The 24,848-nt window shown below is 39.6% G+C and overlaps 1 protein-coding gene across 3 annotated transcripts in view; it reads left to right on the forward strand.

Moving 5' to 3' along the window:
• TGFBR3 (transforming growth factor beta receptor 3) overlaps positions 1-24,848 on the forward strand; it is a 115,102-nt gene that overhangs the window by 51,484 nt on the left and 38,770 nt on the right. For all 3 annotated transcript variants that reach the window (XM_058842550.1, XM_058842552.1, XM_058842551.1), the window contains exon 4: positions 13,364-13,501. In XM_058842550.1, coding sequence (XP_058698533.1) covers positions 13,364-13,501 — 138 coding nt within the window. The remainder of the gene's footprint in view (positions 1-13,363; positions 13,502-24,848) is intronic.

The raw sequence follows: 24,848 nt of genomic DNA on the forward strand, positions 1-24,848 counted from the left end.
CAGTTTTTGGTTTTGCTGACTGCTGCTTAAAATATCGTGTTGGAAGCTGTAAACTGGACTCTTGTTTTCCTCTGATACAAGATGCTGCAGGTACTGATGTGCTCTTGCAGGGCTGTAGAGAGCAAGAGTGGTGCTGCTGCTGTTTACTGGAGTTTTCCTGTCTCTCTATGGCTTGTGTGTGTAAGCACACACTGCATGTGGGCTCACATTGTTTCACATGTTTCTTTCAGGCAGATGTGTCTTGATTTTTGGTCATGGACTTGTGATTTGTATTCATGGTCTCCAGTTTCCTCAAAGCTTCTGACATGTCTTCTTTATAACTTACTGCTTTGTCTGCAATTACTTTCTCTAAGAAAAGATAATTAAGGAAGTGATGACATTTCCAGGAGTCCATTTATATCACAAACCCCGTGGTCAGGTTCCAGTCTAGCTTTGAGCTCATGCATTTGTGTGAGAGATGTTGGAGCAACATTTGTCACAAGTGGTCATATTTATGTTGTCCACTAGTGTCTGAACCAAAAGCTGGAATTAATCAAGCCATTCTTCTTCAGCCTCCCAGTGCGGGGGAAGGTTTCCAAAATAAATTGCGTGGAGTTTGCCATGCCTGACAGCCATGCTCCTGTATCAGCTGAAAAAGTAAAACCGTGCTGTGGAAGATAGAGGAACAACAAATGTTTTAATTGGTTGGGTGTTTTTATGTTGATCTTGCTTTTAATAACACTTTGATAACACTCAAGTTTGCATTTCTCTAGAAGAGTCTCTTATTTTCCCTCTGAAACACAAGCAGAGTACTTACACAGTAGGAAAACTTGTTATTTAAAGGAGAAGATGCAAAAATAGCACCACCATGAGGTACAACTATCTGAAACTTAAATTGCTTGAAAAAGTTTGAAGGAAATATAGGTAATTCATAGCTGATAGTGTCTCTTTAACAATTGCTGTGGCAATTTATAATAAAGAAATGTTTTTATTATGATTGGACATCATGTCAAATGTAATAAACGTGGTGGCAGTAGTTAGTGTGTCTAGATGAAAGTCAGTATTTGGTCACGACTCAAATGCCTTTGATGAGGGAAGAGGAAGAGTATTAAGAACTGCCACCATTCTGGAGACAGCCAACATTTTCTTACACTGAAGACTGTTTGAGGTCTGGCTCACTCTTCCATCATCTCTCAAGGAAGTGCAGTGTTCATGTCTTCTGCATGGACACGGTGTGCTAGTGTGTGTGAATGTGTACGTGGGGTTCTGAGGCCTCTTGGGAAAGGTGACTCTGAATGACATTGGTTTTGCAGAGAAATACAGGCCCTCGCTTGTAGGTGTGTCCTCAGTGCAGGCCACTGGAACATCCCATCTTTCCTTCACTAATTGGGTTTCTGGTGATACCTGCAATGAAGTAAATTGAACAGTGAAAATGTACCTGGAAGCTGCACGGAAAAATACTGCATGCAAGGAGCAGCAGTTAGTTCTTACTTACCTACCTGGAAAGCAAGCCAGTATTTTCTTCAGTAAATTTCCTTTCAAGCAAGAATAAGTGAGACAGTGCAGATATGATGTGTATAAAATGGCATCATTGTGCAAGAAGATACTTGATAGCATCACAAATTTCTCCTGGAGGTTTTTGTCAGATTTTATGGTATTGGTTCTGCAATTATATAGAGATAGGAGTAGCCTTACTTCTATGACTAGGCCTGATTAATTAGAAAATCTGGTACCTTTGGGGTTTTGGTGGGGTTTTTTTCCTGTGTAGTTAGTATCATAAATCATTCTTTTAAATGTTCTTCAAATACTGCTTTTTTTTGTACAGAGATTAAAAGTTCTGATTATGTTTAAGTTTGCAAATAAGAAAAAAACTGGGAAGATTGAAGACCCACCCCAGGGGAGTAGAGAGACAATATATTGGTAACAATTACTTATAATCTTCTGAAAGCCGTTTCCTTTGTATTTAATTTCTAATACTGTTTGTAAGCATATGTAGTACAGACATGCATTTGCACCAGCTCTTACTTGGGCTGGTGAGTTACTGACAGTAAAGTAAACAAAACTGTATCCTAAATCTGGAGCTGCTGCTAAGCTTTCTGTTTTTTATGAGTCATGCACACACGCTGTTCCTTACCCTGGCTTGGAAAGCAAGAATTTGGTTTTGCATGTCCAGTAAAGATGTGAATGCTTCATTTTACACTTTATAGGTGACAGTGCCTCTTCAAAAGACACCTGTAGAATGATCCAGTCACATGGATCTACCTGTGGTCTAGCTGCAAACCCTGAGCACCAAATTTGTTTTTTTATGTGGAGGCTTTCAAATGGCATAACCTTTTTCTGTGCAGTCTTTCTGTCATCTTTTTCATGTTTATTTGTAGAATTTACTGCTTTCTGAAGCCCTGTTATCTCATCCTCTTCCCCTTCCACACCTGCAGCTTTTGAAACAGTGGAAAGCATGATGTTAAAGATCATTAAGGATGATTAAGGATTTACCCTGAGATCTGGAAATTCTGTACTCAGATTCCAGTTTTGCTGTGATGTTCTTTAGACACTGTGCTGCATTACATCTGCACAGTGTTTTGCAGTTGAGATGAACCTGCTGTGCCAGTTCTGCCCTTGGACCTGGTGGAGATGAGATAGTGCTGATGCTGTCTCTGAATACACAGCATTCAGTGTTAATATCATATTGAACCTGGACTAACAAGGCCTGTTGAGAGGCAAGATGTATCAATACTTTAGTGATACATTAGTGCAGCTCTGTCATTTCTGGCTGGGTGGCTAGCACCTCTCTGTCTAACTTACTGAAAATACAGGCAGTAGAAACTTGTGTTTACCCAAAATAGCCTGTGTAGATTTGTTTAGAAGGCCCCAGATGCATTTAAGAAAAAGTCCTGGCAGAAATTTGTCATATGTCTTTTATCTCTCAGATTAAGATGCTTTTCCTTTGGGACAGGAGCTGATTTTTAGAATGTACTCATATATCCTCTGACGTAGTTAACCCCCTCCACACCCGTTTTTTGTTTTCAGGGCATTGGGTACCCTGTTACACAACTACCTGGTAATACTTTAGGGATGGGAGAAGGGAAGGCAAATTAAAATTTGCAGCTCAGGCAATGCACTAAAGAAAAACCTAGATCTGCAATATATGCACACATAAGTGTGGAATAGAAAATTATCTAGAAGTTTGTTTCATTTCTGCATGAGGCTTCTATCTTAATCATTAAAGTAAAACTTAGTGTGATGGTACCATTTTTTGGAAAGGCTGCTATCAACAGCACAGGAGACGCTATACTTGTGGTGTACAGGGACAGATCCTCTGCCCTTAAACAGATCTAAAGCCAACAAGGAATTTTTCTACAAATTGTATAAAAGGAAGACTGTCCCCTCAGGATTCATTATATGCCATGTGAATGGTATTGACATCTACTGATTTATGCAAAGCTCAGTGAACCATTGTGTTTTTAGGACTCGAGTGCTGGGAAGCCTGGCTGATCTGCAGAAGGCCAGATGGCACAAATGGTTTCACTTATTCTTTGGGAGCCTGAGCATCTCGTTCAGATCACAGATAGAATGGGCAAAGAGGTCCCAGCTTTGTAGTGATGGGCATCAGTTTTCCATTGGCTGAACCGTGAGGCTGGTCACTTTGGGCAGCCTTTGTGCAGGTGACCAAAGTGGGGATTATCGTGTGAAAGTTACCCACAAAGCTGAGCAGAGCTGCTTGTGCTGAGACTGCTTTCTTTGCTGCAGACAGAAGTTTTTGAAAAATCTCCTTTTTTCAGGAGAATTCTGGTTCTCAAAGCTATGTAATGCACAACACATTCAGTGAAAACAGAATTGAAATATATCTGCACAGGGCAAGCTGGATTTTGTATAATTCAGGTAAATGAAGCTGACATAGGCAGTGTGTGTATGATATCTACATGAAATTTATCAGTAAACTGTTTGGGTTATAGTTTCAAGATGATTTCACAGAACTGTCTCAGTATGACTTATGGTAATACAGTTACTGCCCTTTGTGTTCTGTCCTTATACAAACCCTGAAGTTTTCTTACTCTTATTATTCTTGCACTGTGAAAGTAATACCCCCTTTCTATTGCAAATAGGACTTAAATAACTGTCCTGCATATTTGCCACGTAATTGTATCAGGAATAGCTTTTATTACCTAGGTATTTGCATAAATTATTAGCATTTGGCTGCTTCAGCTTAGAATAACAATTTAGGAACACCAGAAATTAATTTGCTATGTTTTTGTCTGAAAATAAATTATGTGATTAAGCTGTAGGTAGAAATAGTCCAACGTTTTCATGAACTTAGAAGCTCTCATTTGTAACGTCTCCTTGTGTCAGAATTTTCTGATGCCATGTGAGCTGTGGTGCTTTCTGAACAGGCACTGCATTTCCAGTAAAACCTTACCAGCATGGTTACCTACTCTTACACTTTCTCCTTAAAAGTATCACTGGTGCAGGAACCCAGTTATGAATCAGACACTGGCAGCTCTTCTGCCAAGAACAGAGCAGTATGTTTAATGTCATACAGCATACCATTGTACTCATCTGGCACATGATGTCCTTGATAATGTTGAAGTACTGAATTTTACTTGTAATTTGCTTTTTTAAAGTCTGTTGTGTGGAGCAGCTGAATTACAAATCCACATGAGATCTAAATGTGCTGCAGTTCCATCCTATTACACAGACCCTCAGTTTGGTCATTTAATATTGGGGCAAGAAATGTACTGGAGCTTACACTGCAGGGAGAGCTACAGATAATTTTTGAGTATGCTGCAAGCCCTTAGGCTTTTATTCTAAAGGGCTCTCTCTCATCTGCCTGTTGGATACAACAACAAAGTCATTGTATGGGCAGGTCAGTTTTCTGTAGCTGGTTCTGACACCTGAGATCTTCATTAAAGACTCTGTGTTGCTCCGCCTGGAGCAGGTGCCAAACTCAAGGGTGATGCTTCATCCCTGCAAAGGTGACAGAAACGTTGTTTAGTTCTTGTCTTGAACACGTTTTGGGGCTGTCATTTAGTGGCTGAGGTCAGTTGGACTGTTCAGCCTAGGGAGGAGGAGACTCAGGGGAGACCTCACCACATTCTACAACTTCCTCATGAGGGGAAGAGGAGGGGCAGGCACTGACCTCTTGTCTGTGAAGTCCAGTGACAGGAGTCAACAGAATGGCCTGAAATTGTGTCAGGGGAGGCTTAGGTTGGATATTAGGAAAAGGTTCTTCACCCAGAGAGTGGCTGGGCACTGGAACAGCTCCTCAGGGAAGTGGTCACAGCCCTAAGTGTAACAGAGGTCAAGAAGCATTTGGACAATGCTGTCAGGCACAGGGTGTGACTCTTGGGGATGGTGCTGTGCTGGGCCAGGAGTTGGACTTGATATCATTGAGGGTCCCTTCCAACTCAGCTTCTTGTTTGATTCTCTGATTTTTCCTCTGAATTGTTAATAATGGGAACATCACGCATAATTCAAAATCGTTTGCTAGTGGATGTTGGCATATTCATGTGCTGTAGGACTTGATTTTTAAGCTCTTTTTATCTAACATAGCACACCCTGACCTTTAGCCCCTATTGCAGGACCAACAGGGGTGAAGGGAAAAGGAGTTTTCAAACACCTTTTGGTCAAAGGTTTTTGAGAGTACTTCTTAATGAAGAGAGTGCAGTGGGCCACAGGTCATAATTTGGCAATCCTTATCAACTTTCCTGTTTTCTTGTCTTCTTTTTTATGGAGCCTAGTTTTCCAGTCTGGGTGGTAGACTGTAACGGTCAAGAGATTGTGCAATAGTATTCTCTCTTTGATGAAGTAACGTATGGGGCCACATCAGTCTCTGGTTTAATGCCAGCAGCTTCAGTGGAATTATGCCAGGGGTGAATCTTTCCCATGATTTTTAAAACTGAGCTATAACTGCTGTTTAGTCAATCTGATTCTCTAGTACTGTGTGGGCGAGAAGGCCCAGGCAATGCCAGTCTATTTGCAATCATGTATTTAGGGTAAAATAAGCAAAGGGTTGATTTTAAAATTAGAGTGTTACATGACCCTTGAGAATAAACTTCAGTCCCCCATGCACCTCGGTAGATGCTACCTGGGACTCAGATCCATTCCCTAAGGATTGAGTTGTCCTTTATCCTGGAAGTAACAAAACGTCTTTCCCTCCCTTGTGCCTCATCCATCGCAGCTCCCTCCCTGCTCTCTCCCAAGGGGGCAGGTCCCTGCTCCAGCAGCATCCATGAGTGTTGGTCTGGCAGAGAGAAGGTGGCATGGTGTGTCCCTGGCAAGGGTTGCGAAGGTGGCACGGTGTTGGGTTCTGTGGTTAATAACTGTTTGTGGGTATGAGTGCTTGCTTTTAGTACTGTTGCAGTTTCCCTGGGGTTAGTGTTCTTTTTGATACTGTTTTGAAGATCTTCTGTCTGATGGCTGGGGTGAGTTTTCAAAAATCTGTGCTTGCCCTGTCTGAACAGAGTCTGCATTGGAGAACCTTCCCAGAAGAGATTCAGTATGTGCTTTTATGCTTTTATGAACAAGCTTATACAATAGTTAGATCTAAGAGTGCAAATATCTAACCCTGAGAGCAAAGTTACATTCAAGCAGTAACACCATGTGAACATATTTTCACATTTTTCTTGGAAAAATCAGCAAACTCTCTCTCTCAGAAACTGTTGGCTCTGGAAGGCTGGGTATTGTGATCTACTATAGCTGGCTTGGTATCAAATCTGTAACACAATATTCAGTGAGGATAGCAAAAATATGAGGGGGAGGAAAAAACAGTATTCCATTTTGAATGACAATCCCTGTCTAAAGAGTATGCTTTTTCTTGACTTTTATTTAAAAAGAAAAGTATCCTTCCTAAGGTACTTAAACACTTCTGAAAAGTGGTGCAGTACCAGATCCCACCAGTTAAGGTGGATTAATGGATTAATCCTTGACTGAATTCTATTATGGCCACTGTACCAACATCATATTTTTTCAAGTGAATTTCAGTAGAAAATCCAAATCTCCTATATTGACAGACACTAGTGAACTTTAAAAATAAGTATCTTCATATTAATTTCTTTGACTTGCAATACCAGAATAAACTATGTTCTATAAATATTGTCTTAACAAAAAGAGTGATAACATTTAGAGCAGAGATAGGTATAAATTTTCAGATTTCAGCTCTAAATTTTGCCTGCTTTGAATTAGTTAATTTAATCTTTGCAGCAGAGTAATGAGTTAAGATGTCATAAATCTGTCTTTAATGCATCACTTGTAAGTCAGAAAATGTACTTATGTGGTCTGAGAGTTGAAATTCTTTTTTTCTTCTTTTTGGAGACCAGCTGTCCAAGCCTATGCAGTGTAATTTAATACAACACCGCGTATTTTGTCCTGGCTTATTAGCACAGATTTGTACTGGCTGTTTTGGAAAATGTGCTATGAATTTATCTAAAGGTCTTCATGCCGGAATAGTTAATTCAATGTTACAAATCCTTGGCACTTAACTTTCATCTTTTTAGAACAAAACACAGAGCCTGTGATTTGATGCCTTGAAGTCAGCAAAACAAAATGGTACTTTAACAGCAGCATTTACTTTGATCAGTTTTCAGCATTTGTGTCCTTGCCTTTCACATAGTACAAATTGCTTTACCAGAGTAGTGGGGCAGGAGCCCGTAGACTGTTTTTGTAGTTGGTTTCTGTGGTGATACTCAGCCTTCCATGAAACTGATCTCTGGGGACAGAAGAAGCTCGCTGCTGCTGGAGGCCTTAAAGGAACTGTGTGCAGAATGTGCAGACAGCAGTGACCAGCAGGTCCGTGCAGAGGCAGCTGGCCCAGCAGTGCCAGCGGAGCTGTGATGGGCATTGCATCTGTGAATGGAAAAAGGCGTTCTAGCAAATAGGACAGGACCACTGGGCTTCACATCCCAGCTGTGCTTCGATATGTGTAGGTTTTGTTCTAAGGTTTTCAGAGTAGCTTTAGTCTGTAATTTTCAGCTATGACCAAATTTTTGTATTCCTCACAAGTTAGTCACGTATTATTTGGATGAGTGTGTGCCAAAGGGGGCCAGACACGAGTCTGAAGAGGAGCTTCCTCTGACAAACAGCTGCTGAAGTTGAGCCTTGCTGAGAGGACCATTGCTGACACACATGCCCAGAAGGCCTGGCCTAGCTATTGATTACACAGTGAAAAGGCTGGCTGTGCAACAGCTTTGTGATCAAATGAGCTCTTGACTGGGAGTGAGGAATGTGTTGGACCACGTTGACTTATTTTCCTGTACTGTTGTGCTGCTGTCTGCTTGGATAATATGCTGTCTCTTAATATGTTTTCAAAATAATATGGGCAAAGCAATAGCAGCTGCTTTTTAAATGGACTAGGTGACCTAAAAATGCCCAAGTCAGTTTAATTATTCTGGTTTCATTTTCTTTTGGTATTGTTTGACCAAACTGATCACAGAGCTGCTTGAGATGCAGAAGACTTTGACTGAGGTAATTGTTGTTGAGAAGTACAAAATGTGTGTATTTTATAAGCTTCTTTGAAAATCTAGGAATGGATGGAAAATGTCCCTCTTTGGATCACAGATTTTTTTTTTAAATAAAGCTCTGATGGGAGTTTCAGAAAAAAGGTAGGAATTTTACCACAGAGTTCAGTGAGTTCAGAGTTTCATACTGTGTCTTCAAAACACTCTTTAGAGCACTGAACACACAGGATTGTTTTCTGATGGAGTTTCTGGGCAAGGCTTTACATAAATATTTAGTAATATGGATTTTGTCAGTGAAAATACAAAAAGAAAGGGAAAATTTATAGTTATCTCTTCTTCTATTAATTAGAAATATTTTATTTTTGGTGGTTTAAAGCAATCCAGTTTCTTTCTGTGAATTTGTGTCATGTTTTGAAGGCGCTATGAACTGTAGACATATGAGAAAGGATGTGCCTTGAATAGCTCTTGAGCTAAGATGAGACAGAAGGGTGTCCAGGGCAGGGGGATCACTTGGGACTCAGCTCATATATGGTATAACTAGAGCCACAGTGGGTGCAGAAATGACATTTTGTTGTGATTGCTGTAGAGAGAGTGGGGATGAAGATCTCCCTCTGTGGTGCTGTCGATGGAGAGAGCCATGCCAGAAATTATCCAAGGGGCAAGTCAGTGGGAGCACAGCTGTGGCAGCAGAAAGCTTAGCAAGGCAGAGCTAAAGAGAGGACTGGTGTCGTGCTGGAGGTGCTGGTGCAGCTGAAGTGTGAACTTGTGCTTGTGTCAATGTCATAACTTTTAGCACCTTCAAGTCCTATTAAGACTGAATCTCTGAAGCAGGAGTGGGAAGAGGCATTTGAGTGCCTCTGATGCATAGTCAAAGTCCAGGCTTTCAGTTGGACTCTGCAGTTAAAACCAGCCTCCCTCACATAAACACCTCTCTGGTGAGCTGTTCTGACCATGCCTACCGTACTTGGGCTGAAATTTCCATGTGATACCCACTCATTGTAGTTATGCAACGTAAAAAACCCAAATGCTTGGCAGCAGTGTTTTGGTACCTTGAGTGCTGGTAACTCTCCATCAGCTTCCTTGAAAAATATCCCAAGAACCAGAAGAAAGTCTCTCATAATAGATACCACTGCTGTGTATCAGGTACTGACAGTGATGTTGGAACAACTGTAAATGTAAGGGGAGAAAGAGTTATGCTCAGAGGACTGTTAATTTTGTACAATTTCTCAGTGGGAACAGTCACATTCAGACTTGGCTACCCAGCAGGTAGGTTCCTCAGCAGTGCTAGTTCTGAAGCAGAGACTGGTTATGAAAAAGATGATGACCAAGATGGTCCTGAGCAGTTTTTTGTGGCGCTCTGGGTTGGTTTTTTTCCAGTCTGTAAAACCAAGTTGTTTTTTTGCTCAAGACTCAGTTTTTTCCTGAGTACTCTGTTATGCAAACAAGTGTAGTGACAGGGAATATGTATGCTAAGGAATATAGTGATGGAGGCTGCTGCAGAAGCACAGTCCCATTAATTATATTCTTTCTCACGTTTAGGACTAGGCACATGAGTTTTGCATTATGTGTTTTGTTGCTTAGTCATAAGCATCACTGAGGAGTGCAGTTATGCAAAATTATCTTTATTTGGAAAATTTTCTCAGAAGCATTTAATTTAGTTATGAAAAAAGTTGATTTGGTGTTGAAGTCCTGTAGCTTTTCCCAAGAATCTACACTTTTCAGGCAGAAATGTAGGAAAATTCCATTATATGGTGTCACTTACCCTATCATTTCGGCCAAAGGCATGGATAGATACATCACCACTTCTGCATACAGCTCAAACTTTGTTGATTATTTCCATGCATGTATGGAAATAATAATGTATGTGTGTATCATATACATCTTTCATTGTCAAAGCTGAGAGAATAACAACTACAAAGTCTAATAGTAGACCCAGTTGCAAAGAGTCTCTGATTTTCTCACTAAGGTAGTATGATTGCTGTATGTGTTCTCATGTGACTAAAACAACAGGAAGAAATCTTCATGAAATCTAAAACATCTGTCTTGTCTGATAGGTGTTGGCTTTGAACAAATTTGTCTGAGATCAGTTGAAACAGAGGTACTTCTCCATTTCCTTATTACCCAAGGGACTTGGCCTAGCTGTTTCTGAGATGAAGTTTTCAGAGTGTGTGATATGTATTGTATCATTCCTGCTTTTAATAAATAACAGAGGTTTTAAATAGCAAAAATTTTTTGAAGTTTCTAATAAGAGCCATATATTTTACATTGACTTGACATTCTGACAAAAACACAGCCAGGGTGCAAGCCTAAGCTGAGTGCTCCTGTTGGCCAGTGCAAGAGAATTGTTACTGGCTTTTTTAGCACACAAACTATATTATAAGTAATTTCATCAATATCTAGGATCAAAGAAAACCAGCTATTATTGGGCATGGAAATATGTTGGATGTACTTTATGCCACTTGAAGCCGAAAAAAATCATAATAAAATTTGAACTCATATTTGTGAGATCAGAACTTCAAAAGATATAACTGGACTACTTCACTAAACTGAGATTACAGTATTTTTATTGTTTTGTAAGAAAACATAAGCCCAGAACAAGGTAATTACATTTAATAGTTTAAACAGCTTATTGTTAATTAGTGACGATTACAGCTGAAAAGCCACAAGAATTAATGAAAGCTTTTTAATGGTTGTGAATTTAATAGTGGTTCTAAACACCTTTTCCTTTTTACTTTCACCTCTCCATTTCTAGACAGAACAACAAAGCAGGAGTCTTGTAAAACGAATAATTTCTCTCTTATTTTCAGGTAACAGAACTACTTTGGCTCTATAGCTGATAGAACAAAGCAGTTTCTGTAGTTAGACTGTGGCTGTTTGGCACTTCAGGTCTTCGTCCTCCCGTTGGAATTGAGAGCACTACCACCCTGCAGTTTGCTAAAATGAGGTGTTTTATTCTCTAGAGGTAGAAAATGGAGAGAAATGTGGTTCTTGGTAGTCTGTGGTACTTAGCGTTTTCTTTATGAAAGATATAAATACCATTGTGTCTTCTGCTGGAGAGGCCAGGTGGTGCCAGAGGTGGCTGCAGAGAGCAGAAGATGGCACTGCCTGGCTTTAATGCAGGCAGGGCTGTCACTGCCCAGCTGCTGGCCAGGAGGGGAGCTCATTCTTTAAAGCAGCTTGGGTTTAGTACAAATATGGATTTACTCAGTTTTCCAACAGGAGTTAATCAAGCTTAACAAAGAGGAGGACAGGGATGTCCTCAGTGCTCCCAGAGGTGTGTGCGTGCGGTTTGATGTCTGTCACTGTGGGGACTGGAGACACGTTTGGTCAGTGGCATTTCAGAATCTGGTGCACTCTGTTTGTAAGCAACTGCTACCAGTTAGTGTGAGAGCATAGCCAGCTGTTTGCTAGCTTTTTTCAAGTTCTTAAGTAGTGAAAAAAGGTCTTTCTGCTATACTCTGGATGTCTTGGACCTGAGACCAGAGCCTGGCTTTAACTTTATAGTGACAGGGAACTTTTCAAGGTGAAATAAATAAAAGAAAAAAGAAAAAAATTTCAAAAAAAAACCCCACCAAACAAACAAACAAACAAAAAAAAAAAAACAAACCCAAACAAAGTACAAATGGAAACCAACCAACCAAAAAACCACCCTGCTTTCTATTTTGGAAAATATTTTCAACAGCAATAGGTACCTAGTTTTCAATTTGTTCTCTAGCTTTCATCTAGTTAGTTTACTGGATGAATCTCCATTTACTTTACTGATAAACTAATGGTTATTTGCCACTGTATATATAGTGGCTCTTCTCTATCTCAAATATCCTTTAAAAATCTCTTTAGGATATTAATTAGGATATTAGCAGGATACAGAATTAATTCTGAATTATCTCTGTGCTCATTTCTGTTTACCACCACTCAGACTGGTGTTTGGGTTCATGTCTGCTTCCTCTATACCTTTTTTGAGAAAGAGCTGTGATTGTGAGGGACTCTGCCTGTCACCAGTATGATGGGACATCAGCTTCCCTGCTCAGTCTATGGTAGATCATCTCTCCATTGTGCACTAAAAGTTTCTTCCTATAAGGTGGGATAAAGTATCAGGCTAAATCCTGACTGCTTAAACAGCTTATCAGAGGCCACAAAGCCACTGTAATATCAACTGCAAGTCTGTATATGCTAAAAAATGACGGGCTGTTCTGTGGTGTGTTTGGTTATGGGTTTGTCCAACATTGAACCCTTTCTCAGAGGGCAGTACTGGGATACGAGGGGCTGGGTAGGAGGGACTTCCAGCAACTACAAACTGGTTGTTTCAAAGCCACCTGTAACAGGTTGCTTCACTTCCATGGTGTCCACTTTCCTCAAATCATTTACCCTGTGTATCTTTTTAGTCTCTGAACACAGGCATTTTCTTTCCCTAGTGTATATTAAAATTTCGTTTGGAATTCCTTCCATAAAGTAATGTAGTGCTCACTTGTGTTTCTGGATTTGTTCCTCCTGTTTTTTGTTTGTTTAGTTTTATTTGTTTTGCAGGCTAGATTTATGCCCTTAACAGAATCAGCAAGATGAGGTTTTATACTCTAAGCCAGTTTTGTAGGCTACCATCTAGAAACCAGAAATCAGAGTTTGCTTTGCAGTTCTTTTTATCTCCTTGTTCTCCAACTCTCAGCTTAGTGGTTTGACCTTTTGCATAAGCTATTTTTCATCAGCATTTGCCAAGGTTTTCTTTTTAGCAGCGCTTTGCAAGCATAGAGCATAAATGTTAACTGTTTCATATTTTATTTTCTCTGTGCTCTGTTGACTGACTTTTGTGGAAATAGATTAGTCTATAATCTTTAGTCAAGAGGTCTGAATGCTACAAGTCATAATATATATTAAAATTACCTTTGATTCATTGTTTCAAATTCCAGGAAGTATTCACATCTTTTTGTGTTTTTCTGTAGGTCACATTACATTTGAATCCAATTTCATCTGTGCATATTCACCAGAAGCCTCTGGTGTTTCTTCTCAACTCTCCTTTGCCTTTGGTCTGGAAGCTGAAAACAGAAAGACTGGCACCTGGAATCCGAAGAGTTTTCTTTGTAAGTGTACACAGTCCTCTGGCCTGCTCTCTGTCATAGCTGCTTGTTGCATAAGACATGGAGTTAATGGCATTCATTTGGAAGTTTTTCAAACTTAAGATTAAATAAAAAAAAAAATTAAGAGGGGGTCAAGTTTCATTGTAGAGCTCTGGGGACCAGTTAGGTGGTAGAGCAAAGCAGTTTGGAAAAAGCAGCCAATTACATGAATTTAAGGAAAGGAAAGCAAAACTGCTTTTCAGAGTCTGCACATCATATAATTCTTAAAATTAACAGCCATTTGAGTTCAAAAAGCTGTGAGGTTTTACCAGATTGCCAGTCCTGATTGCAAGTCTAATAGTACCATAAAGCAAAAAGCCTCAGAGCAATTGGAAATATTAGAAGTGGATGCTAATTGTGTTGTCTGTGACCAAAACAAAAATTTGTATGTATTGAGCTCAATATGTCCAGCTATGATTTATGCCTCTGATGAAGCTGTGGTCTATTGAAATGACCAACCTAAGCCCAGAATGAAGTAATTTTTATTTCTCAGAAAGACTGGAGCACTGCTTATAATGCAAGATCCAAATATTACCTAGTATTTGTAAATCATGTCCTTACAGTTTGCCAGGACATTCAAGTTTGCTATTTGTAGTGAAACAGACAAGTTGTTTGGATTAAATTTTTAATGGATGATATCATGTCTAATCATGAGTTGTCTTTATGAAAGTTGCAGCTTTCACTATATTCAAGTCTAATTGCAGAACTAAACTTGATTATTTTTAGTGGTATCCTTATAGGGCTTAATTTTTCTCCTCCAGCACAGCTGGCAGTGGTAGGCAAGATTGTTTTTGCAGCACTCAGTGGCAACTTAGTTATGTCACTGTGCATCAGCAGGACGGGCAGATGGACTCTGTGCAGCATTAGAACACTCAGAAGGGACACTGCTCTCTCAGCTGACCAGGTGTGGTGGTGACATGGTTAAGTGCACCAAGAGTTCTGTCACTTGCTGGACACCACAAGCTTTCTGGAGTTGTTTCTCTTTTTCCTGTCATCAAGGTATAAATGTAGGAGTAGCCTTGATATTTTGAACTTTGGAGGACTCGGTCCTGTTTCCAGTACAGTGTATTACTGACTGGTGCAAAGACTATGGGCTTGTTTTTATTCTAAGGTATTCACAATCTTCGGTTTTTCATTGGTGTTTTGGAGACTCGTGACTGTTATCTTCTTGTTGACCGTTCCTGTCATGTGTCTTGAATGCAACCAGTACAGTTTTGGTCTGCTCAGAAAATGGCTGAGGAACAGCATGTGAAACAACAGTGTGACAAGTCCTCATTCCTCTCATGGACAAAAGAAGCAGGAACTTCCATCAGATTATAAAGCCTTGGACCTACTTTCAGTTTAGTTTTGATCTTCTCCTACAATGCATCATCACTCCCATTTCACATCAACTAGATTTTGTTCAGCTAGTTTGTGTTCTTGCTCTGCACCCAGGATTTTCCTTCTCCCCTTGTCTTGCTTTGGGAGTGGAGAGATGGTCTGCTGAGACCCATCCATTTCTGCTGAGCTGATTGTGCTGGAGCGCAGATGGTGATCATGCTGAGCTTACTTTGTTTCATTGGGGTTTCAGCAGCCTGCACTGAGGCATAGGAGCAACAGGATTATGCCTGAGGCTCTGATGGCCAAAACTGTACCATTAGATAAGTATTTGCTGCAGAAAACTGCTTCAGGTGCTTCTTGTTACAACTCAGGCTTGAAGAGGTGGGCAGCAATAGTCATGGTTCTTGCCAAACAAGATGTTGCCTGACCTCAAAAACTGCCACTGTAAACTTGGCCACAGATGATGCAGGGAGGAGTGAACTGTCTCTCAGATGGGGCAGGAGTACCTGGTAGATATTGCAGATTTGCTTATGTGTTGGGGATACCCAAATCAAATACCTCCTCTCAAAACTCTATCTCTTAATCTCTGCTGGTCATGGTAAGGGCTGAATGTTGTGGTACTTTGTGCCCTCTTGCCAGCCTGTGGTGCTGGGATGATGCTGCTGCCCATGGGAGCTTGCCTTTTTGTTGCAAGGGACTGAACTGGCTCTCAGTGTTAACCCATCCCTGATCCATCTGAATAGCTCTCCATAGCAATTTTGGATCTCCTTAAATGCCACATGAATATATGTATTTTTCCTTCTACCATGTTAAGGTTTCTATTTTTCTTTCCCACAAAGAGCTCAAAGAACAAGATTGCAGAATGCCAGGGTACTGATCCACCATTACCTCTCAGCTTAGTCTCTGTCATCCCTCTCGCTCTTAAAGTCCACTTTGTTCTTTCCCTAAGGCGATACTTTTGCTGTAAACATAAGCTAACTTCAATCTCTTACCATGGATAGGAGCCTTCTTACTTTTTGTGGCCCAGTTTCTTAGTAGCTGGGGCATCTCAGGATGATAAGCCATGAGGTTATGGGCTGAACAACTTCAAATGTGTTCATCATCTGTTGGTTTTCCATAATTCCACTCTGCTCACAAGGACAAACACGTTGTTTTCCCAAAAGCTTTCTAAAAATCACCACAGAATCATGTGACACAGAAAACATGAAAAATGTGGAGGAAATCCTAGTAGCACTTGTGGGCAAGTGCAGTATGCCAAACAGAGATCCAGGGGCTCTAATTTTGCATAGAGCTGTTTGCCTGTGTTGAGTTGTGCTGGTTTGCACCCCCTGCAACAGTCTCTGTTCTAGGAAAGCTGTTCCCTTTCCAGAATCAAGGGTTCTTGTTTTAGTGAGCTGTGGGACATACTGCTTCTGCCCTAGCTGCTGAGAGGTTGCCTGCCTCTGTGCCAGAGCCTTCAATGAGTTCCCGACAACTGACCCTAGCACTGTAAATAGCAGCTCCAAAGGCTGCAGAGTGCAGAGCATGCTTCCTTAGTCCTTGTTTAAAAATACTTAGCTCTGTGGCTACGACTTCTCAGTCTCCTTAAATGTATAGCCAAAACAGAAAATCGAGTTTTTTGAATCATAAAATATTTAGAATTTGAAAAAACTTTTCTAGTGCCCATGAATTCTATGTTCAAAACAGAAATCCATGGCATGCATACCACAGGAGTGTCATAACTATTGTGTCTGTCTCTATGGAAGCCTCAGGCAAGATATTTGTTGACTTTCCAGCTTTTCCTTCAGACTTTCCAAACAATACATTCATTCAAAATCTTACTAATGTACTGTATGTAAAGTATGAATTTCAATGTCTTTCACTGATTGAATCCTAGTTAGAATGGTAAGTAGTGCAAAGAAGTTTAAATGACAACTTCTGGGACTTGCTGCTGATAAAGACAACACTGCTAGAGCCAGGTCAAAGTTTGTAGTGAAAGGATCATGTAACCGTTAGTAAAATCCTAGCTCATTATTTCTTTTTAATATTAGCTTTTTTTTCCTTGTAAAGTATCAGAATCAAGTTCTCAGACTGTTACAGGGACATATGCTGTGAGTAAATAACTAAACAAAAATTTAAAATCAATTATATTATAAGTTTCAAGGTTATTTCTAACAAAGGTATCTCCAGGATATGAGGAGATGATGAACTGGAGCACAAGTGCTGTTAGTAGCATTATACAAGTGGAGAAACCAAGGCACATTGAGTTGGTGATGTGAATGGTGATTGTACTGGAGAAGAGGTTAGAGTTAGGGCTACAGTTCTCAGTGTCCTCATTAGCAAAATGGTCTGTTTCTTTTATTCTGTGAATTTATTGTTTGAGTTTCCATTAAAGCTCAGCTGGGAAGGATGAAAAGATTTAAAGCTTGTATCAGCACATATCCAAAAGACTGGGAAAATACAATACTACTGAGTTGGGCTGGAGTTTAACTTCTTATCACATAGTTCAAGCATGCATTTTGCCTTTGGCCTGGTACTCCCATCAGTTAAGAAGCTTAAAATGAATGTAGGAGAAAATCCAGGCTTTGGGTGCATGGCTATAATATAGGGGGAAGCACAGATGACCTTCTTGGTAAACATTTTTTCAGTATGGACATGTAGATTTGGTGTATACATGTGGGTTTGCACGTATTTTTATCATGTAATGCATGTAGTTTCACTCAGTGACTTGTCATGTGCTTTATCTTCATGGAAACAACTCATGGTTTCATTTTCACAAAATGTCTACTGGTGGCTAAACCTCGCAGTGGAATAAATTATCATTAACATTGAGTAGCATGCCCCACACAAATAAAAGCTTGAGTTAGCATCAGGATTTTTTTAGTCATGTTTTGAAGATTCTTTTCTGAAGTGGCACTGACTGGAAGCACAGTGATTCTCACAGTGACAGTACTTTGGAGGGAGCCATCATGACAGGGCAAGGCTGCTACGGGGAGTTGTGCTTCACTGTTCTGTTGCTTGTATTGTCATTTTGCTTCTTGGGGTGCTTTCTCCATCTATAAATCAGAAAGAACACTAGTGAGTAGTCTAAAGAGAAAATTTGGGCATCTTGATATAAACCAAAAATTTTCTCTGTGTGCATGAGAAAGGAATATATGGTGTCTGCCTGGTGTGATGTTAACAATACATTTAGCATGGACAGGGTTATTTTCGGACTCTGCATGAGTTGCTGTATATTGATGGGTGAAGTAGCTGATGCTGTGAAATTATTGTAGTTTTAGTAAAAGAAGTCTTGAGTTTATTTACATTGTGTTAAAAATAAATGTGCCTTAGAATCATGGCATTTCAGTCCAAAAATACCTGAAATGGGTTAGTGCATGGACTGCCTGACCTAAGTAATTGTAAATCATCCCTTCAGTTACTGGTGCATGTAGTTATATTATTGTGATTATATATTTGTACATGTCCCAAAATTACAGCAATTTGGGAATTGGGCACTTTTTGTTCAAGTGGGCTTACATTTAATTTTGTTCAATTTGTGGGCTCATCATTCTGAAGAGTATTGCATGGGTGCAAAGCTCTCTTCAGTTCAGCAAGGGGAATGCTTGGCATCTGTGCTACTTTTAATTTTTTTTTCCTCTCCGGTGAATAAATGCCAAAATTGCGTTATAAAGGAGAGTGGGAGAGGAAGTTGAAGGACATCTTAACTGGTGATTAGACTGGTTAGATTATGACAGATCAGTTTTATGTAAGCTAGATAACTACTGTAGGAACTGCTTTTACCTGTGATCTTGGTGCAAGTCAGTATTGCAGAAAAACATTACCAGACCACTTCCACCACCCTGCTTTTAAGTTTTCATACAGCAAAATAGTTTCCTTCCTTCCCATCAAGTCGTCATTTCTCTCCTTCCCTAAAACTAGTTTACTGCGAGCATGTCTTGGCAGAAAACCAGAAGTTTTATGAAACTGCACAGAAAGAGGGTTTTATAGGTGCTACTCAGCAAGTAAATTTTTTTCTTTATATTTGGTAGCTTTTTCAATTGCTTTTATAGCCTAGGAATGTCTTTACTCAGCAAGTGAAAGTAGTGGGAATTAAATCAATGAAAAAAGATCCCAATCCTTTGTGATTTCCTGTTAGAAATCGCTGTTAGAATAGATCCAAACCCACCTTAAATATCTACATATGTGATTTTATATAATAGATGATTTAAGATGTGATGCTTCAGCTTTTTTCTCTGAGTTAGTTATTCAAGCAATTGAATGAGTAAGAGTTATGGATAAGAAAACACTTATGCAAACAACCTTACTTGCAAGAGCTAGGAGTGAAATGTGTGTTAAGGTAGTGAAATGGAGGAAGCAAGAGCTGTAATGATAAATGCAAAAGCAGATCACTTGCTCTCGGTTTGAGATTTGAAAAGATAAAAGCTTTAAAGAAGACAAACTGATAGAACGAAGAATTTAATTATTAGTCATTTATGTATTTCTAGGAAGAAAAAGAGCCATTTTCTTACTACTGTAGCCAATTGCTGGTTTATTCCTCTCACTTCATGAAAATATGGTTCACATATTTTGGGTCACTGGCACCAAACCACAGGCTGTTCTATGGTTTGCACTAGATTTGGATGACTGACAAAACTCACTGAAAAACAAGTGCTATTTGTTTTCCTGTGCCTAGTATTTAACGGGAAATCAGGAGGCTAAATTTCCAATCACTGGTTAAACAGACCCAGATGTGAACAGAGTGCGCTGCTAGGAGAAGAGTGAGGAAGGATAGGAAATGCATGACTAGCGATAAATTTGGTATAAATAGTGACCTTTCACTATTCAAAGTAAAAGCAGTCTATTTTCAGTGTTGTGTAACAGTGTGAAGAGGAATTTTAAAGGACATTTACATTACTGTAGAATCCTGAGTTTGCTTTTTTAATATAAATTTTCATCATTCTTCTACTCAGGAGCTGGAAATAATCCCGTAGTTGCCCTTTTCCACTTGGAAAAGTTCATATTCTCCCTTCCCCTCTCCACACTGTTTCCTTGCCTTTTGAAAAAATGTAAAAATTAACATTTTGTGTCAAATTAAAAGCAGTTTTCAGTAAACAGTAACTCTTACTATGGTTTTCACAATAGTTAAATTTCCCTGTGGACTTTGTCTCCTGGAATGATTCAACCCTGGCAAAATACTGCTTTTCTAAAGCCTGTATAAATGGGTTACTCCCAGAAATATTAGGGGGACCTCAGGCTATATATGGTGGTGATTCTTACGTTCTTGGCAAGAGTTGAAGGATTTTGTCAGCACTAGGAATGGCAGAAAATGACAGGGTAGTAAATATATGCTTGAAAATGATGCATGTAAAAGGAGTTTGAGTACAATAACCCTAGTAAGGCATCTTTAAATATCTGGGGAGGGTGAGTTATTTTTTTTCCCATTCAAAGCTTATTTCAAGAGGACATTGCAGAAGAGAAATGCTATTTCTGGCTTAGGAGGCAAGATATAGTACATGAAATGAATATGCAGAGTATGGTAAAAAAACTCTGTATGTGTGATGTCCCAGAATAGGAAAATTTTATGATTTATAGCTATCCTCTGTAATCACTTCGGTTTGGGCAGAAATCCTTCAAGAATACCAACTTGCCAGTAAATTTCACAGGAAACTGGCAGGTCCTTATGCCTTAGTTTCTTCTTTCATGGGACTTCAAAGGCCTGCATTTTTTTGGGAGCCTGATTTACTAAGAGTGTCATGGAGTTCATACTAGATCCCATGTGACATAAGACATCTTTCAGAACTCAAGCTTTATTGTGTAGTGTTTGTTTCAGGTTTGAGAGTGTGCTGTCTCTGCGGGTCATTGCTCCAAGCGGAACTTGCGTTAGGAGTGTGGATAGGCCAGGTCTGGATGATGCTGCCTCTTGTATCTCCTGCTGATCTTTCTCACTGCTGCCTCTGACTGATCCTAGGCATTCTTCCTCCTCCTGATCCCTCTAGGAGCCCAGACCTATCACTTTCAGAACCAAGACAGCTAGCAGTCAGGAAGACATGGACTTTAAGTTAATCCAGCCTGCAAGAGTGAGGAAACAAAGACTATTCAGGCATTTAGTGGCTGAGGTATATTCCCAAACCAATCTTGCAGGAGGCTGAAGGACATGGAACAGGCGCCTGTGATAGTCTTTTCTCTTCTGTATGGTCACAGCTCCTTCCTTTCTTTTCTTGCTTCAGTAAACAGGGGGGTTAGGCAGTGGAAGTTTACAGAAGCAGGCAGTGGATTTTGGCAGACTACAGTGTTAGTGACGTGGAGATAATAAATCACAACAGGTTGTGTTACTGAGTCATTGATTCCAGTGGAAACTATAGCTGCAGTTGCATAGATAGACTTCTCCCCTCACTTCTTCCACTAAATTGCCTCTAACTTGAAACAGAATCCCTGGAAAAGCTTATTTTGCTCATATTGAACAAGTGTTAGGTTGAATCTATGAAGATGTTGTTAAATTAATATGAGATGAGTGGACAATTACCTTTGTGCAATTAATAAACTGCTGAGCCTTAAACTTTGGGACCAAGTTTTCCCTTTACATGGATTTTTTTGTTTGTTTCTTTATCATTCTAGTAACTGTTCCTTAGGCATTCCACTTGATTTGACACAGATTCAGCTTTGATAGAAAATCGCAGGATCTTTTTTTCTAGATACACAAAGATGTGCAGGAGTCTGCTCTGATCTCGTAAGATTCTGCTTTCATCCTGAGAAAACATTGAACAGCCTTAATAATATAAGGATCTTTGGTAGCTGCCAAACTGAGTAGCTAGGAAGTTGAATTAAAATCTAAAATGTAATTAATATAATGCTTCTTATGTGTACATTTTCAAAAATGTGAGAACTGGAAGTGGAATTTTGTAATGACTGCACGTGGTCTTGAGAACACTAAAATGAAAAATTTTGTCATTGCCTGAAAACATCACACCTCTGTGGCTGTTAAGACTTTGCAGATTTGATAGATGATATACAAATGTGGCATGTAATTTCAAAAGCAGCATGTTTCTTATTCACTTGTTGAAGAGAACTGTTCTCTTGATAATTAAAGTATGTTGTATACAGGTTTATGAACAACAAAAGATACATTTTTGAGTTTTGGAATACCTGATATTTCTCCTTCCATAGCTTTATTTTTCCTGTGTAAGAAGATAAAATTATATCAAAGCACAATACCAAAAAACACCAGCTTACTCTGATCCCCATGTAGGCTGCTTTGATAGTTGGTTCAAGTCTTTTAATTTTATTCTGAGCAGATATGCTCCTCTCCTACATGTTCCACCACAGGCCTGATACTGTACAGCTCAGATAAAAACAGGAAGGATGCTGCTTCTTTTTCTCCTACTATATTTGCCTCAGTCATGGCTTCAGGGGTGGATTAGGTGGTTCCTTGTGCTGGCAAGCCCTCCATGGGTAGTGGTGTAGCTGTTGTGAGGGGAGGGGTTGGTTCATGCTGTGTGCCTGTGGACCCTTAACTTTGTATTCTGAGTCATGTCCCAGAGGTGCCTACCTCTCTCTCAAGGCTAAGTTATGAACTTGGTTCCTACTTGGGAGTTCTGAATTTTAACTATGTTAAATGCTTTAAACTTTATAAAGCAAAGTAAATATCTCCCTGGATCAGATTCAAAGGAAAAAAAAAAGGCAATAAACGTTTTAAAGGAGAGAAGGAAATAGGTAAAATAAAAACCAGAATGTGCTATTTTGTGTGTGTAGTATTCACGCTCACCACTGTGTATACTTGATATGACTCAGGTATGGGTCATATCAACTCAGAGGGTTGTTCCCTCTGGGGAATAGGGAATAAGGATGCCTTAACTTTTACTTACAATAACTTACGACATTTGCCACTTCTGTCAGCTAACTGATGTCCTGAACTACCATGGGAGCCTTGGAAGGGCAGTTTTATTCACTGGAAACTTTTCTTAAGGGCTGTATGAAGGATGTTTTTGTTTTGTCCCCCCAGCATGAGGGCTGTATGTTTCCTTGTCTTGGTATGGTGCAGAGAAAATTTCAGGCCCTGTTTTCCCCAGTGGTCAGCAGGGTGGTAGTATATGCAACCAAAATATGTTCCTAAATACATTTTGTTCTTTGATGGAATTCTCAGGTTTTGGTAGCAAATTTTCAATATACTGTGTTTGATCCTCATTTCCTCTGAGGAGCAGCCCTTTGAACTGTGGCACTTGCTGTGGGTAGTGGCCATGGCCAGTATCTTTTGGTCTTGCAAACAGATTTTCCACATCCACCTTCTTCATTTAGCCTCAGAAAAGTGGCAGGACATGTGGGTTTACTCAGCAGCAGAGGATGTTTCCAGTGCAGTTCCTTTTCATGTCCTCACAACAACTGGAAGAAATAGAGCTGGGACATTTTTTCCACTCTGCGACCTCAGAAAGTAACCACTAATGAAGTTGAAGAGAAGAGATGAGTGTCTGTGGCAGCAGTCTCTTAATCACTCAATCAGTGTGTAATTAGTACTCAGATAAAAATTGGTTAATTCCCAAATATTTAAAACATTATTTGACTTCCATGCTTTGTGTTATCCTAAGCATGTTAGAGTTGCTTTTGATTTGTTCTGAAGAGTAAGTAGTTAATGCTCAAGGCAGGTGTTGAAGCAGTGATGGTTGCCTTTTTTGGAAGGGTTTGTTGAATTCTTTCCAGAACAAATAACGTGCTTGGCTCACTTAACCTTGCCTTAGGTCTGTGTAGTAAAAATCCCAACACTGGCAAGCACAGCAGTACTCTGCAGTCCTTTCTAAAACCTGGGTACTGGAACCGGCATTTCAAATAGACCTTAGTATCTGACTGAAAAAAATAAATATGATAAGCTTCATGTTTATTTAAAGATATTTACTGTATGATCATGTAGTGAGAATGCTTGTGCCAGACTTTTTAGTTGCTCTGCTTTCTGTTGGTTCCTCCCTTGTAGTATTTGGTAACTTTGATAGGATCTGTCCCTCAGGAAGACATTTGTCATGCTGCAGGATGATGAAAAAGGTTTTCTAGTTTTAATTAGTAATAAATTACTTAGTAATAAATTAATTAAACCAAGTGTTTTCTGAGGAAGACGGCTGTTGTGTTAGCATGCATTTAACTATCCCAAATGGAAAATACAGCAAAAATGTATTACTGCAAGGTAATCCATTTCTTTGGTTGCTATTTAGAAGGAATACTTTCTCTCATGCTGTCCTCAAATGTTAAAAAGACACATTGATGCTACTTTACCCTGATGCTGACCATAAAAAAAAAAAAAAAAGAAAACAATGTGTAAATGAAAACCAACTACTGTACTTACTGGATAAACTGTTTGTCTCTGAGGATGGAATGCCAACATCTATTCAATGTTCCTGCAAAATAGTCACTGATTAAGTCCTTAAATCCTGTGAATTTCACGTGTGGGAGATTTTTCTACTTAGGCCAAAGCTCTGTGAAAATGTCCCACATGTCTCTGATATAAAAAATGCAATCTGGCATGACCTAGCACGTGCTGTCAGTGTCATCCTCTGAGACTACATTTGGAATTTACACAGAATTTGATGTGTTAGGAGCATCCATGAAATCCGCCTGTGATGTAGCTGCTTCCAGGTGGTGAAAATACAAAGTGAATGCTATTTGCTAAATACATGATAGAGATAACTGGTTGCTCTCCTTTCCTAGATCCAGATTAACCCTAATGGCAGACTTTGCTTCCTTATTTGAGAACTATGAGAGTATTGAGAGAATGTGGTGTGGTCTGTGTTATATTGAATAATAAAGACTTCTTTTCATTCAAAGGAAGCATTTTATGGTAGTCATTTGAAAACAAATAAGAAAGATTATTCAGAATTGAAACAGATGTTGGCTTAAACTTTGAAATCTATTCTGGCAGAAGGATTCCTAAGGTCTTTTTGGTGACAGATCTGGTCAAATTGAACTCTGAATTACCTGTGCCTTCTCTTAGAGAAGAATATGTGATATGTGCATAATAAATGCTGGAATTATAGCTGGAGGCAGAGGGAAG

Source organism: Poecile atricapillus, chromosome 7 (assembly GCF_030490865.1).
Source record: "Poecile atricapillus isolate bPoeAtr1 chromosome 7, bPoeAtr1.hap1, whole genome shotgun sequence".
Classification (NCBI taxonomy): Eukaryota; Metazoa; Chordata; class Aves; order Passeriformes; family Paridae; genus Poecile; species Poecile atricapillus.